The 14,620-nt window shown below is 44.5% G+C and overlaps 1 protein-coding gene across 15 annotated transcripts in view; it reads left to right on the top strand.

Annotated features, from left to right (window-relative positions):
- Nucleotides 1–14,620, top strand: part of LPP (LIM domain containing preferred translocation partner in lipoma) — a 371,586-nt gene that overhangs the window by 310,841 nt on the left and 46,125 nt on the right. For 14 of the 15 annotated variants that reach the window (XR_010307209.1, XR_010307210.1, XR_010307211.1 and 11 more), the window contains one exon: nt 7,975–8,144. Coding sequence is in view for 12 of the 15 variants with exons in the window: in XM_064165587.1 (XP_064021657.1) it covers nt 7,975–8,144 (170 nt within the window). In the remaining 3 variants the exon portion in view is untranslated. Of the gene's footprint in view, nt 1–7,974; nt 8,145–8,232; nt 10,350–14,620 lie in introns of those variants that run through there. The other variant, XM_064165595.1, reaches the window with a different exon arrangement.

Here is a 14,620-nt window from a genome sequence, read left to right as displayed (position 1 = left end):
TCCCTAACACAATCACAGTCAGACACATACCTCCCATGCCCACAGGAAGGGGATAAACCCTCTCTTGTGGATCAGAGATTCCTGTTTTGTCTCACTTGGATAAATCAAGGATCCATTGGGTGCTTATGAGTTGCAGGACCTCCAGCATGGAGACTTGATTAAAGTGTAGCGGCAGTTAAAGTCTGCTGTTACACTGCTATCATAATGGATTAACTCCTGCTCTCCTATCCCTTTGAAATCAAATAATTGTGCCTGTCTGACATAGGTGCCCTGAGGAATTCCACGTGCTTGGAAAATGCTTGAAACCCTTGATAAAAGTCACTAGGAAAGAGGAGGGGAGAGAGGGGGGAGCGAGGGGAAATCTTGTTACGCTGTTGACTTATGGTCAACGTTGTCCTCGAAATGCTGTTTTGTCATCAATATTTCTTCATTAGGAATAATGATTTTTCCACATTTACTGCCAGCTGATTCAAAGCTGTCCAAAAGCTGAATGTGTCATGAATCTCTGAAATGCATTCGCTGGCGAACTCCAAACAGAGATGATGAGAAAAATAACGCAGCGGAAATACTGACGGTCTTGAGGCTGCCAGGGGAACTTTTAGCCTGATATTTTGTTCAAAGTCTTTCCATACCTTAAAAAATGCTCTGAGTACACTTTTGCAAAGGCAGTGTGCTGCATTTCTCTAGTCCTTTCTTGCATAACGTATCAGGGCTGCAGTGAGAACTGGGGAATACACTTAGCTGATCAAAGGCAATTGTGTAATTGATAGGCACCGAGGATATGACCTTGTGGTTTATTCCCACAGTACTCTTAGGTGGGAAATGTTCTTCTCCATCAAATGTTCTTCTCCATCATGCAAAAGTTTTTTGAGATATCAACCTTTTTTTTTCTTCCCTCTCCCACATTTCATCAAATGCAGAACCTTCCTACTTTGATGCTTTTATCAGAAAATTATCCCCTATCTCCTCTCTCCGTAGAAAGCATGCTTTGAATTCATGAGTTTAAGCCTTTTGTAAGGAGAAGGTTTGTACATTTTCTCTCTGCTTTCTCTACTCTTAGTATCTCTACTTACTGCCTAAATTGTCTGTTAGGTGCTGTACATCACATAGCAAGAGGCAGTCGGTGCCCCCGACAGCTTAGTGGCTAATTAAGTATGACAGACAAATAATGCTGTAGCCTAAAAGAAGGCTAATGCAGACCTTGGATGTGCAAACTCAAGCTGGCTGGCTGGAGTTACATTACCTCTGTATTTGGCTCCAGAGTGATTGCTATTGGAATATTATGCCATAAGCATTAGTATGGCATGTACCTGTTCCATCATCTATCTTAAGTGGTGGATGTTTGTCTGATTGGCTCACACTCTTAACCTGACATTTAAAAGTGACTCATGTTCCAGATAAGGTTGGACACACAGTATCTAATTCCTCATCTCCAGACCATGCCCAGGCTCTGGCCAAATCTTAAGAATCTTGCTGAGTAACAGCTCAGATTATGACCTTTCCAATTCATCTTCCCATAAAAACCTGTATCCAAGACCCAGTGACCTTGAACCTCTGCAACATCCTTTTCTGAAAATGCAGTTTCTCTCTGTTCATGCTCAACTAGGATGCAGCTGCAGAAATAACTCTCTAGCTTGTAGCTTAGGTCAGATCACTCCTGCGTGTTAATCTCTTCTCTGGTTTAGTTTCTGCAGCATATCAAATAGAAGCTTCATATCTTTATTTGCATGGCCTGTAATGACCTACTTCCACCCTTTTTTCCTGTAGTATTCTCCAGTGGCTTATCAACTCAGCCTTGCCGTGTGCAGGTGTCCATGTTCAATCTTCAAGCACTTACATTCTCTTTTGTGCTTTATCCTTTCCACAGAAGTATCCCATTAAACTTCCCTCAAACTCTCTCCAGATTCTCTTTCAAATTCTTACTTAACCTTTTCCTTTGCTGGGCTATCTACAGACTCCTTGTCAACAGTAAAACATCATTTGGTCAGCAGGAGCAGGGAGGTCATTCTGCCCCTGTACTCTGCACTGGTTAGACCACACCTTGAGTACTGTGTTCAGTTCTGGGCCCCCCAGTTTAAAAGGGACATTGAGATGCTTGAGCGTGTCCAGAGAAGGGTGACGAGGCTGGGGAGAGGCCTTGAGCACAGCCCTACGAGGAGAGGCTGAGGGAGCTGGGATTGGTTAGCCTGGAGAAGAGGAGGCTCAGGGGTGACCTTATTGCTGTCTACAACTACCTGAAGGGTGGTTGTGGCCAGGAGGAGGTTGCTCTCTTCTCTCAGGTGGCCAGCGCCAGAAGGAGAGGACACAGCCTCAAGCTGCGCCAGGGGAGATTTAGGCTGGAGGTGAGGAGAAAGTTCTTCCCTGAGAGAGTCATTGGACACTGGAATGGGCTGCCCGGGGAGGTGGTGGAGTTGCTGTCCCTGGAGCTGTTCAAGGCAGGATTGGACGTGGCACTTGGTGCCATGGTCTGGCCTTGAGCTCTGTGGTAAAGGGTTGGACTTGATGATCTGTGAGGTCTCTTCCAAACCTGATGATACTGTGATACTGTGATCCAGAGTGCTGAGACAATGACTCTCCTTGCTGATCAGTTTTGTCTGATTGTTTCTTAGTATTCCCTGTCTATACTCATGCCTGCAGTTGGGCCCTGCTTTGAATTCTGTGCTTGTCCAATACTCAATACAACAGGGCTGTTCCACAATCAGAGCAGACAAGATCTGTGGTGGTGTAAGTGCAAACCATGTGACACTAATGAAAAAAAAATCATTCTCTGAGCTCCTCTCTTCCCCCTCTTTCTTCAGATTCACAGTATTTCAGATTTTTTATACAACAAAAGACAGTAAAAGTGGAGATTTCAGAATAATAGGAGAACTAAGCCTTGGTTGAATAGGGCTGGGTGGTAAAAGGATGAGCTGGTATGGCTTCAGAAGCTATGGAAGTCATGCTACCATTGCATCCCAGTGTGAACACACATGCTCTCTTCATGCACTGGGTAAACATCTCTCCTGAATTATTTGTTGATATGTAGAACTTCACAGAGAGTGATCGGCATTGGAACTGGCTGCCCGGGGAGGTGGTAAAGTCGCCTTGGAGGTGTTCAAGCAAAGCCTGGATGAGGCACTTAGTGCCATGGTCTGGTTGACTGGCTAGGGCTGGGTGCTAGGTTGGCCTGGATGATCTTGGAGGTCTCTTCCAACCTGGTTGATTCTACGATTCTATGTTTCCTTTCAGCTGCTGAAGTGTCTCCCTTTGATCCACTCAGTAATGGTGGCATTTCCAGCAGTTTCAGCAGGGAAGCCTTTGTGGACACTTGTATGTCCTTGAAGGTGAGACCCAACATCTGGCAGCCAGGCTAGGCTGAAGGAAGGTCACAGCCAAGGTTATGAACCTCTGGCTGAAGGAAGGTCACAGCCAAGGTTATGAACCTCTTTCATGTAAAAAGCGAGACTCCCAGGCTTGCTGCCACCTTCTAGTTTTGCTGAAATGATCTTGAAAAAGGAGCTATAAAGGGCTGCAGGGATGAAAGAAGGATCTTGAAATGACACAGTCTCATATTCATGTAGTTTAGTACTAATTTTGTCCTTTGTCTTTAAGCTGCCTTTTAAGTGCTGTTTGTCTCTGTGGGAAGCAAATGGGTCACGTTGTTCTATGTTTCTACTGTAATACACTGCCTGCTATTTTTCTCTTAGATTATTTGGGTAATCTTTTTTTTTTTGTGTGCAGTCTGTTTGTTCTTGAGTCTTGCAAGCTTTGCCTTTGCTACTTCTTTCCCAATAAGCAGTGGAACTTGTTCTGTGTTCACTCTTGGGTATTCCGCATGCAGCCGACTGGGTTCTTTCAACCAGTGTGAAAATACTGAAGCGGGGAACATGTGTGGGCACTTAATTGTGGTGAGTCCAACCACAAATACCTTTGCCTTTGGTAATTGGCAGGGAGGAAAAGCAGACCTTTGTTTTGTTTTTATCAAGCATAATGACAGAGACATTGTTTTTAGTGGGTTCCTTTCTGGTTTTCTAAGGAAATGAGGCTTGTGCAATCACAGCGCCTGTCTGCGTGTGCCTCTCTGATCGGCAGTTCCACCCTTATCAGCAGTGCTTCAAACTGACAGATGTTTTCCACCGAATTGGAGTGTTGGAGCAGGAGCTGGGAGAAGTGACCAGCCTGTAGAGAAGTCTTGTGAGGTCCCAGCTTGCACCAAGCTCCGCAGAAGATGCAGTCTTGTGGCTGCATCACTGCAAGCCAGTTGTGTATTTGCCCACGAGCCTTTGTGTGGATCCAGGCACCTAACCATAAGCTCCCAAATCTGAATAGTTTGGCTTATTTGCTTTTACCCTTCAGGCAAGTGAGTCAGTTGGGGGTGTTCCTAGGCACAGAGCTTGTGTTTTGATTCTCACTGCAGTGGCCATGTCTCATGAAAAACATGGTTTGCTCCAGGCCACAGTGCTAAAATTTGCATGTAAACTTGGGAAAAAGGAAGCTTTCTTTAAGCTTTCCTGGGCAAGAGTTTCCAGGAGCAATTCTGCCTGTGTACATGATAGCAGAAGCTGGACTTCTCATAAATGCAGACAGATTAAGTCTGCCACTGCCTGAATGGGAATCTTCTGTGGAAAAACCCAGAAAGAGGAAGGAAAGCCTAAGGAAATAAGATCTTCAAGGGGAGAAGTTGGCTCAGACTTCTGTTTTGCTGCCCTTTGGTTTGTACATGGCCACCAGCGCTGTAGTTGGGTATGCCTCAGAGCTGTGCAGGAATGTAGCCTCAGGGCACCTTTGGGAGGCAGAGAAGAGGTCTATGTGCCCTTTGCTCAAAGAAAGGACAGAGGTGCAAAGGCACTAAGTGATTTGCCAGGGATTACAGGAGTATCTATTTGAGTTAGGAAACAGACACAGATCCCCTGACACAAGAAGTACATCCAGAAGTCAGGCCACACCTTGAGTACTGTGTCCAGTTCTGGGTTCCTCAATTCAGGAGAGATGTTGAAGTGCTGGAAGATGTCCAGAGAAGGGCAACAAGGCTGGTGAAAGGCCTGGAGCACAAATCCTATGAGGAGAGGCTGAGGGAGCTGGGGGTGTGCAGCCTGCAGAAGAGGAGGCTCAGGGGGGACCTCATTGCTGTCTAGTACTGCCTGAAGGGAGGTTGTAGCCAGGTGGGGTTGGTCTCTTCTCCCAAGCAACCAGCAATAGAACAAGGGGACACAGTCTCAAGTTGTGCTGGGGGAAGTATAAGCTGGATGTTAGGAGGAAGTTGTTGTCAGAGAGAGTGATTGGCATTGGAATGGGCTGCCCAGGGAGGTGGTGGAGTCACCATCCCTGGAGGTGTTCAGAACAACACTGGATGAGGCACTTAGTGCCATGGTCTGGTTGATTGGCTAGGGCTGGGTGCTAGGTTGGACTGGATGATCTTGGAGGTCTCTTCCAACCTGGTTGACTCTGTGATTCCAAGTATGGTCTACATACAGGCAGCTTCTCCAGCAAATGCGGAGATGCCTTGGTCAAAGAGGAAAATAAATACTGAGGTATATAAGATCTGGCTAAATTATGAATGTGAGAAGAGGAGGAAGAGGAGAAGAAAAGACTCTCACATCTTCCACTCAGATGGTAACAAAGAAAGCTGAGAAGTGTTTGCATAGACACTGCATTATTCTGTGTCCAAATGCCTCGTAAAAGTAATGCCGGATGATCACAGAATGGCACACCAGGGAAAAGAAATTCTTCAGCAGAGTATTCCCTCTGGAAAAACACTGTAAAGTAATACACTAATGGCTTTCAATTTCATGTTTTATATAGAGAGATATTAACTGCTCCCCAGACATCTCTTCATATTACAGTCCAGCTACATGAGCAGTTTGGAGAAGGCCCCAGAGCATGCTCAGTCTCATCTGCACCCAGGACCAAGCAGTGCTTTCCTGTTGTACATGAGACTCCTGTGGTGTGCACAGCAGGTTTCTTCTGCCTCCTTCACAGAGCAGCAATGCTCCTGTGGTTATCTCCATTGATTTTTGATTTTTTTCAATTTGCCCCCTCCCCCCAAGTCTTTATGGTTGGTTTCTGTGGGGGTTTTTGCCCTCTTTTCCCCCCCATGCTCTGTAGCCTCACCACCATGCTGGGAACCCTGCATTCCTTCTCTGCTTGTAAGAACGGAGTCCTCACAAGAAGCATTAGAGTGGAGTGATTAAAACATAACTCAATCAAAATGCTGATAACAAATGCTAAAGAGAGTTAAGTTTAAAACCAACATTATTGATTTCTTTTTTTGGGGGGGGGGGGGGGTTTCCAAGCTTGTCTGGATTTATCTGGTGACTTCTGTCTCATCATTGCTCAGACTGGGATCTGTTTCAGTCAGGAACTGGCTTGCACAATGCCAACTATGGTTATGCCATTGTAGCAAATCAGAATGATCTGGGTTCTTTTCCAAGCTTTCCTAATATATCTCAAATGTGTATTTAGATCATCTCACCACATCCTGAGGCATCCAAAAGTAGCTTGCATGCTTTTGTTCCTTGGATGTAGGCTGTTGGAGCCTGGGACAGACAGGGAAGAAGCCATGAGTGCAGGGACATCAATGGAGCACTGTGAAAGGACAGCAGCCCTGCTGTTGGGATGATAAGAGGCGTTCAGGTCCTTTTAGGAAGTTTTGCAGTGTTTGTTTGAAAAGGCCAATAAACACAGGCTGTGGAATGAGAGAACACTGCTGAATTAGTTAATTATTTTTAGGGACATATTTGTATACACATTTATGAATCATTCTGTTTTGAACTCAGTTTGCCTTCCTGCTTGTCTCCCAGCTCTTGCTTTCCTTCCCCTCCTTCTTACCCGCAGTGACCACACCACTCCACCCGCAGAGCCTTGAAGGACAAGTGCAGCATCCCAGGACTGGGGATTCTGCACTTATTAAATGGGATAGGACTGTTTTGAATGGAGCAAGGCCCCAGACCATAGCTGCTGTGTTGTCTTCAGTGGGGTCCTCCTGCACAGAGTGGCCTAAATACCTTTCATAACTCTGAGCATGAACTGTTTTCAGCACTGATTGCTGGGTAAGGCTATCAGACATGGATGGGCTATCTCCATTCCCTAGAACTCAAAGAAATGGCAGAAGGAAACTGGAAGGTGTGCCTTCCACCCATCCTCTTCCATTATCTCAGCACCAGGTTCTTCTCTATGAGCTGAGAAACCTTTCTTTTTCTCCAAAGTCCTGTCTTCACTCTAAATTTTTCTGCCACAGAATACTTTCAGCAACAATCAGAACAAGGCAGAAAGACTTTTGTGTGTGTGTGTGTGCAGATTTTTTGTGTGTTATGTATTTGTATGTGGCATTAAGGATCTTTTTTCTGAAACAGAGCTTTCTGAGCTTGGCTTTTCTTAGTAGCAGCTTCTGATACACCTTTGTTGGAGGGTGGTGAGAATAAACTATCCACACATCAGTTTCTTGAGGAATAGTTTCTGTGCTTTAAATAGATACAGTATCTTGATCTGTATTAATCTTCAAACATAGAAGAATTGGCTCCTTTGAGGGAATTGGTTTAAGCTGTACCAGCAAAAACTACTCTTTAAACGGTAACAATTGCACTGCCACCAGGCAGCTTTATGAGGCATCCTACCACTAAATCCTTTCATGTGGAGGCAAGGCTTTAGGCACAGGTTTAGCCCATCTAACTGAGGAGCTGAGGATGACTATAAAGCTAGGTTAGCTGATAGCTGAATGGTTTGCAGCTGGGGCTCAGAGTCCATACCACAGTAACAGAGCTGGTAACAGTGTGGCCCTAGGAGTCAGTTTCAAGTCTCTCTGGATCTTTTCATGCGGGCCATCACCAGACTGCCTTCCATTGGCACTGGATCTTCGACAGCAGTGACACCACTTGCTCCTCTGCTGGCTGAGCCAGCGTGTCCCACTTGCTCACCAGCACAGGTGTGTGGGAGGACCTTTTCTGCAGCGGAGAGCAGTGGCTTACTTTGGTTGGTGTCCGTTCTGTTTGGTGACAGGTCGCTGTGCGCGCTGCGGGGAGAACGTCGTTGGGGAAGGCACCGGCTGCACGGCCATGGACCAGGTCTTCCACGTGAAGTGCTTCACCTGCATTAAGTGCAACAACAAGCTGAGGGGACAGCCTTTCTACGCAGTGGAGAAGAAGGCCTACTGTGAGCCCTGCTATATCGTAAGTGTCCCTTCTTGTTTGCACCCAGATTTTAAAGCACAGGCACAGGAAATGTGAATCCTTTCATTGCTGTATGCTCACCTTACAGTTAAAGCCTCAGAATCCCATGACAGTACTGTGAGCATCAGAAGAACTCTGATCTCTTTGGCTTTCTGGATGAATTTTGTTTCCTGCTCTAACCTATCTCTGAAATGAAGTGACCAAAGTGGTGGGGGGGAAAGGTGCTTTTTGCATTTGACTTTTTTCATCTCTGCAAAGAGGAGACTGTGCAGTGATTTTTTTTGAGTGGTAGTGTTGCTCTCTGAAGTTTTCCTTGTTGAGAAACCTGATCTCAAAATACTTAAAGACTCTGGTACCCATTAGGATTACAGAGGTGGTTTCTAAAACTGAGACCTTTCCATTGTTTGGTGGGAGTCCTTCTACTGAGCTAAGAGTCTTTGGCTCAGGTATCTTTTTCAGCTTACTTTACACTAAAATTTCATTCCTTGCCTCCAGCAAGCTCTTAAAAGCAAACAGTTGCTCTGAGAAGCTGCTCCTTTTAAGAGGCTTCCATAACAGTTTCTTGGAACCTATTGCACAATTGCAAATCAAACATCACACTGCACACCTGAGGTCTTACCTTGCTGTGACCTCAGCATACAATATATAGGAATAATCCTTGTAATTTACAGTAAGAAAAGCACCAAAACGTGGTTTTTTTTCAATGTTGATAGGTCTTTAGCTGCCAATTCAGTGTTCTGAACTTGAGACCCTTCCAGAATTGCATTCTCATTTCTGAAAGTAAAAGCTGATGCTTTTCTCCAATGTTCCAATAATAATTGAAGCAATAGTGTGTATTTCTGAAAATGCCACCCATATCTTATTATTCTTTCTGGGTTTGCACAGCCTTCACAGTGGCACTGGTGCTGAAATGCTGTGTGTTCTCTTATTTACCATGGCAGTGCTCTATGTGCCTTGTAAATTGGCTTTTAACAACTAAATGATCTTTTGATGGAATCTGTATGCTTTAACCCATTTCCAGTTTTGCTTGCACTGAAATGATTGCACCATGAAAGAGTCAGGGTTAATCTTGTGGCAAGCTGGACCATATGCACACTGAAGGTGCATTCATGATATGATTGGAGCAACTTTATGTAACCAGAATTAAACATTTCATTGACTTCAGCCTGGAATTGGCTTCATCTGCTTGCAGATTGATACTTTCTTTTCCTCTCTTTTAAATCAAGCACGCATTCTTCGCCACTCATCTGCTTTAGTTTGGGGAAACATCTGCATTAGCCACTGTAGTAATGGTTTAAGATTATTTAATCTCATTACTTATACACTTCATTAGCCTGAGTGAATTGTTGGCAAGGATTCAGTAAACTTCATACATTGGAAGATAAAAGGATAAAAAAGGAAAATGAGAAAGATTCTGTTCCTCATTTTCTTTCAAATTTATCTTCTATCTATTTAAGGGATAAAAGAACAATCATTGCCTCGTTGCATCTGCGTTTTTACATTCCATGATACAGCTTTGCAGCTCTGAGTGCAGAGAAAAGAGTAAACGTTTAATAGGCTTCTTTTAAAGACCCCTTCTGGTTACATGAATGTTTACCCATACAGCCCACAAAAACCTGGTTATGGACTTAACCCAAAAGACATCTGGATCCATCTGCTGCTGCACATGCAGGGTAACGGATGGCCATGCTGTATATGTAGCTGGAAAGCCAGTACCATGAGTGGGAAATACAAAGCAGGAATCTGGCAATCTGATGCAGCCAGGGAGAAGGGGAGGAAAAAAAGGAAAGAAAAAAGAAAACAACACCCAAGCACACATTAAACTCTTAAATGTGAAAAAAAATGAGTGTTGAGAGCTGAAGTCTCAATACCCTTCAGAAAGCTCAGGGCTCTGCTGTGCCAAAAGCCAAATGTAGGCACCTGCCATGCTATTGGCTTTAGGCCTGAGGAATTTGTGTCGTAGAGCATATGTCTCATTGATTTTTCAATGAAAGGAAGTTTGCAGTTGCTTCAGTAAGATGTGAGTGCTTAAGTACACTGAGGGCCCAAGCTAGGCTTGCAAGTTGTTCTTGCAAATGGACTGGGGGCTGTGAAATTGCTGAGGCACAATCTGAATGGGTATTTTTGCCTTTAAATGTGTGATGCGGTCATACTGAAGTCAATGAGAGTTAATGACCTGCTTAAAATATATCCTGTGCTTGAGGATTTTTTGCTGAATTGTGGCCTTCTTTTGGGGTTTGCTTTGTTTTCTTTCTTTCTTTGGAGCTTCTTCAAGACCTATTACCAGAAAGTGACTTGGGACTCTTGGAGTCCTAGTTCAGTAGGAAGTCCACAGGACTGAGGAGCCCTGACCCAGATTTCTGTGGACCTGAATTCCCATGAAAGGTGGAGCCTGTGTGACTAGCAAATGGCTGTAGCCAACTGAGAAAACAGGAGTCTCAGCTGGTATGAATCTGAGTCGTTCAGTGAAGCTTGTTTACTGCTTTGCCTAATTCACACTGATTTCTAGCACACATCCCCGTTTCCCCAGGTCTAAAACTCTTGACCTGTTATGCAAGCCATTGAGCCAAACTGCTTTACTTTATGTAAAGAAAATTAGCTAGAGTATTTGCCTGGCTGCAAGGAATAAATTCATTAATTCTTTGATTAATTGTTTTTAATAATTCCCTTGTGTGACTTGTGGCCCTTACATGCATAAGAGCTGTGTGCAAAAATAAAAGGACATGTTTTTCAACAGTTAGAATTGGCTAATCTTAGCTTATTATGTGACTCTCCTTAGTTGTGGTGGGATAAAGCCCTAATTAAGGTTACTGCAAAGAGCTGTCTTTAATTACTGGTTAGTCAATACTGAGCCTAAATAGCCCAAAGAAGGGTTGTTTTTTTTCTTTCATTTCTGATTTTATTTACCAGTGACCCAGTTAAGATGAAATTCCCCAAAAGTCTGAATTAACATCTAAGGAGATCAATCATCTGCTTATTAAAAAACAAAAACCTTAATGGGAATTTGAGCAGCAGAGTTAATTTCTTGCACACAAAAATGCCCCCACCCAAGAGCCAGTCACTGTCGTTTCCTCTTGCATCTTACGAACGCGACGAGTTCTGTTGCCAGCACGTTTGCTGGTTTTGCTCTGCATCCAAGGATTCTTTCATTATTGATGTTCTTTCTAACAGAGTACCAGTCCTCTCCATTAAGACACTTCTGCTGATCTAAAAGCAACTGTAAAAAAGCAGCGCTGATAGGAGACAGATGTCTTCTAGTCATTACGACAGTCAAGTAACATCTGAAGTATCATGATAGGGTTTCCAGCGTCACCAGCAGACTGCGGCGCGCGTGACGGGCGCCGTGTCTGCAGTGTGTCACCAGGATACTTTTCCCTTCCCTTACAGGGCAAGTTACTGACCAAAAAAATATTTGGTTTGCCTCCTCCAAGTAGTTAAAAAGGTTTTAGCACTGGACTTGGTGCAGAGAAAAGGTTAAGAGTAATATTGGTGGAACGGTTGCTATAAATGATTGAAGAGCAAGATGTTAGTGCGGTGCCAGCTGTCAGCTTTCCAAACAGCCTATTATCATCAGGACCGAGCACAAGGTTAGCCAGGCACACAGCTCTGGCAATAGTGATGCTGCTGTTTTGTGAATGGGATGTTCTTTGATGTCCTGATGACTTTCTCTGGGATGTGGATATTCTCCTCCATTCTTTATCCCCCTTCCTGGCAGTCCGGTGGTTGGCAGTTGGAGATAAGCACTCAGAGGCTGAGAGGTGCTGAGCACCTACAGTTAGCACAGAAAGTGTCAAGATCTTGAGCTGCTCCTGACCTCTGAGTTTCCTCTGCTGTGTCAGTCAATGTGACCCACCACTGGGCCCTGAGGGAAGGACCAAGGGGAGGAGAAAGCAGAAATAACTAACCAAACAAAGCAGAAATAGACAGGGTCAGATGAAAGAGTTCAGAGAAGTGGTGGGCTAGAAAGGGTGAGCTGTTGAAAGAGGGAAAAGGAGCTGTCTTGTGTCTGTCTAGCCAGAGCAGGGCAAGCTGATGGGTTGGCTCTGCAGTGCCCTGTGGAGACCCAGGCACTCAGGTTTCATGTTTCTGCTGTGTGCTGTAAGATCTTGAGGAAGTGACCTTAAACCTTACCCTGAAGATCACTTACAAGGATTTTGCAGGGTGAGGTTTATCCTTCCATAGAACTAAAGCTGTGGAAGTGCTTGAGGAGGGAAGAATTGAGTGTGGAAGTCATGCCCTGATCGTTGTCATTCCTCAGCTTGAAACTCATGATCAGAGTGCCTCATTTTTCTTTTCCCTGCTTGTTATGTTAGGGGGAAAAATGTACTTTAAAGGTTTATCTCTCTTACTAGCTTCTTCTAACTGCAACTCTATCAGAAGCTCAGTTGGAGAAGATAGTTTAGACCAAAACACAAGAGAAATGCTGATGTTTTAGGAAATGCTGTGACTTGTGCCACTGCTACCATGGAGCATCCTGGGAAAGCTTAAACTTGCTAATTAACCTGCAACGTCAGTAACTCTTGAAATCTTGGGTAAAAAAACTGCTGTGGGCTTCAGTGCAAGAGTGGCATTGCAAACCTTAACCCTGCCTGTGAGTGTGGTGGTTTGGAAGCATTGCAAGAGCAGCTACCTATAGCACATCCAATTTCAAGTGCGAGGTTGATCCCCGCAGTGAAACTGCATCTATTTATAAAAAGAATTCTGCAATTTGTAAGCAGAGATTACAGCACTAATTTAGCAACCATGTAACAATTTAAATTGGACCAGAAAAGAGAAGCTATAATTTAAAGATCTTTATTATTGGTTTTTTTTATGATACAACTTTTCTTCTTTTAAAGTAAAAAAGCTCTTTATTCTTGGGGTTTTTTTTTCGTCGAGCAACGTATTGAATTGGAGAGTAATTTATGGAAAGTGCTGCCAGCATGGCATTGCAAGTGCTCCACAATTTGAATTTAAACTGCTCAATGGGATCATTAAGACTATTATGCCTGCTTTCCAAAGAGTTTGAATTCAAAATGACAACTGGAACACAAAAAAAATAAGAGTAAAATAAACTAAAGAGAAGTCACGCACTTTTTACGTGGTGGAATTTTTCTGCCCTCGAAATATTTCATTGAGATCAATGCTCTTCAGTCCTCCCCTAGGGGGGAGGAAAAAAAAAACCCCACTGATGTTGCTAGTTTTAGTTTGATGATCCTGAGTGAGTCATCGGCAGCAGGGAGCTGAACCTGTGACCCACGGTTCTGAAAGCATTAAGTCTCTGCTGCTGTAGTGGAGAGATGTGGCTTGGCTGCACCAGGCGGCAGCAGGCTCCTGCCCTCAATGTTTCTTACCCACAGCAGAAGAGATCCATGGGCATAACAGACCCAGGAAAGGTCCAGAGCTTTAGTTTGCTTGCCAGTGTGTTTTAATCCTATTTATTATTAGTTATGATAATTTTGCTGCTCAGGGCCCAGTTGGTAATTTCACAGGCTCACAGGATGTTAGGGGTTGGAAGGGACCCGAGGAGATCATCGAGTCAAACCCCCCTGCCAGAGCAGGACCACACACTCTAGCACAGATCACAGAGGAACACATCCAGATAGGACTTGAAAGTCTCCAGAGAAGGATGACTCCACAACCTCTCTGGGGAACCTGTTCCAGTGCTCTGTGACCCTTGCAGGAACGAAGTCCTCCCTTGTGTTGAGGTGGAACCTCCTGTACTGCAACTTACACCCTATCCCAGGGAGCAAGTGAGCAGAGCCTGTCCCCCGCCTCATCCTGACCAGCCCTCAGATGTTTATAAACATTGATTAAATCCCCTCTCAGTCTTCTCTTCTCCCAACTAAAAAGCCCCTGGTCCCTTAGCCTCTTCTTGTGAGGCAGTGCTCCAGTCCCCTAATCATCCTCATAGAATCAATCAGGTTGGAAGAGACCTCCAAAACCATCCAGTCCAACCTATCCCCCAGCCCTAGCCAGTCAACTAGAACATGGCACTAAGTGCCTCATCCTGGCTTTTCTTGAACACCTCCAGGGAGAGTGACTCCACCACCCACCTCCCTGGGCAGCCCATTCCAATGGCAAATGATAGCCCTCCACTGGACCCTCTCCAGCAGATCACTGTCCCTCTTCAACTGGGACTTCTTTGGAAAGGAAGTTGTGGCAAGGGAAGACTCATTCCTGGTAAACTGATCTTCATCTTTTAAGCTGAAAAATCAATAAATCCCTTAAGAGTGTAACAGCCCTTTCTATTAATACCATCCAGCAACAGTTGATACAAAAAAGAGTACAGATGGAAGCTGGAGGAGGAGTGGCAGCCGTAAGCTCAGCGCTGCTGCTTTGGGTGGTAAATAGTCCTGTGCAATTGGTGCATAAAACAGAGGAGGAAGAAGTGCAATTGCAGAAGCTTCATCTGGAGCTTCCAGGAGTCCAAGTCTAGGATGTACAAAAATGTGTGTTGTGAGAGAATATGTCAATGAAGTGGCTTCTGTCAAAAC

This window comes from Pogoniulus pusillus, chromosome 26 (assembly GCF_015220805.1).
Source record: "Pogoniulus pusillus isolate bPogPus1 chromosome 26, bPogPus1.pri, whole genome shotgun sequence".
In the NCBI taxonomy this organism is placed as follows: Eukaryota; Metazoa; Chordata; class Aves; order Piciformes; family Lybiidae; genus Pogoniulus; species Pogoniulus pusillus.
Note: the sequence above shows the minus strand (reverse complement) of the source record. Positions and strands in the feature narration are given on the sequence as shown.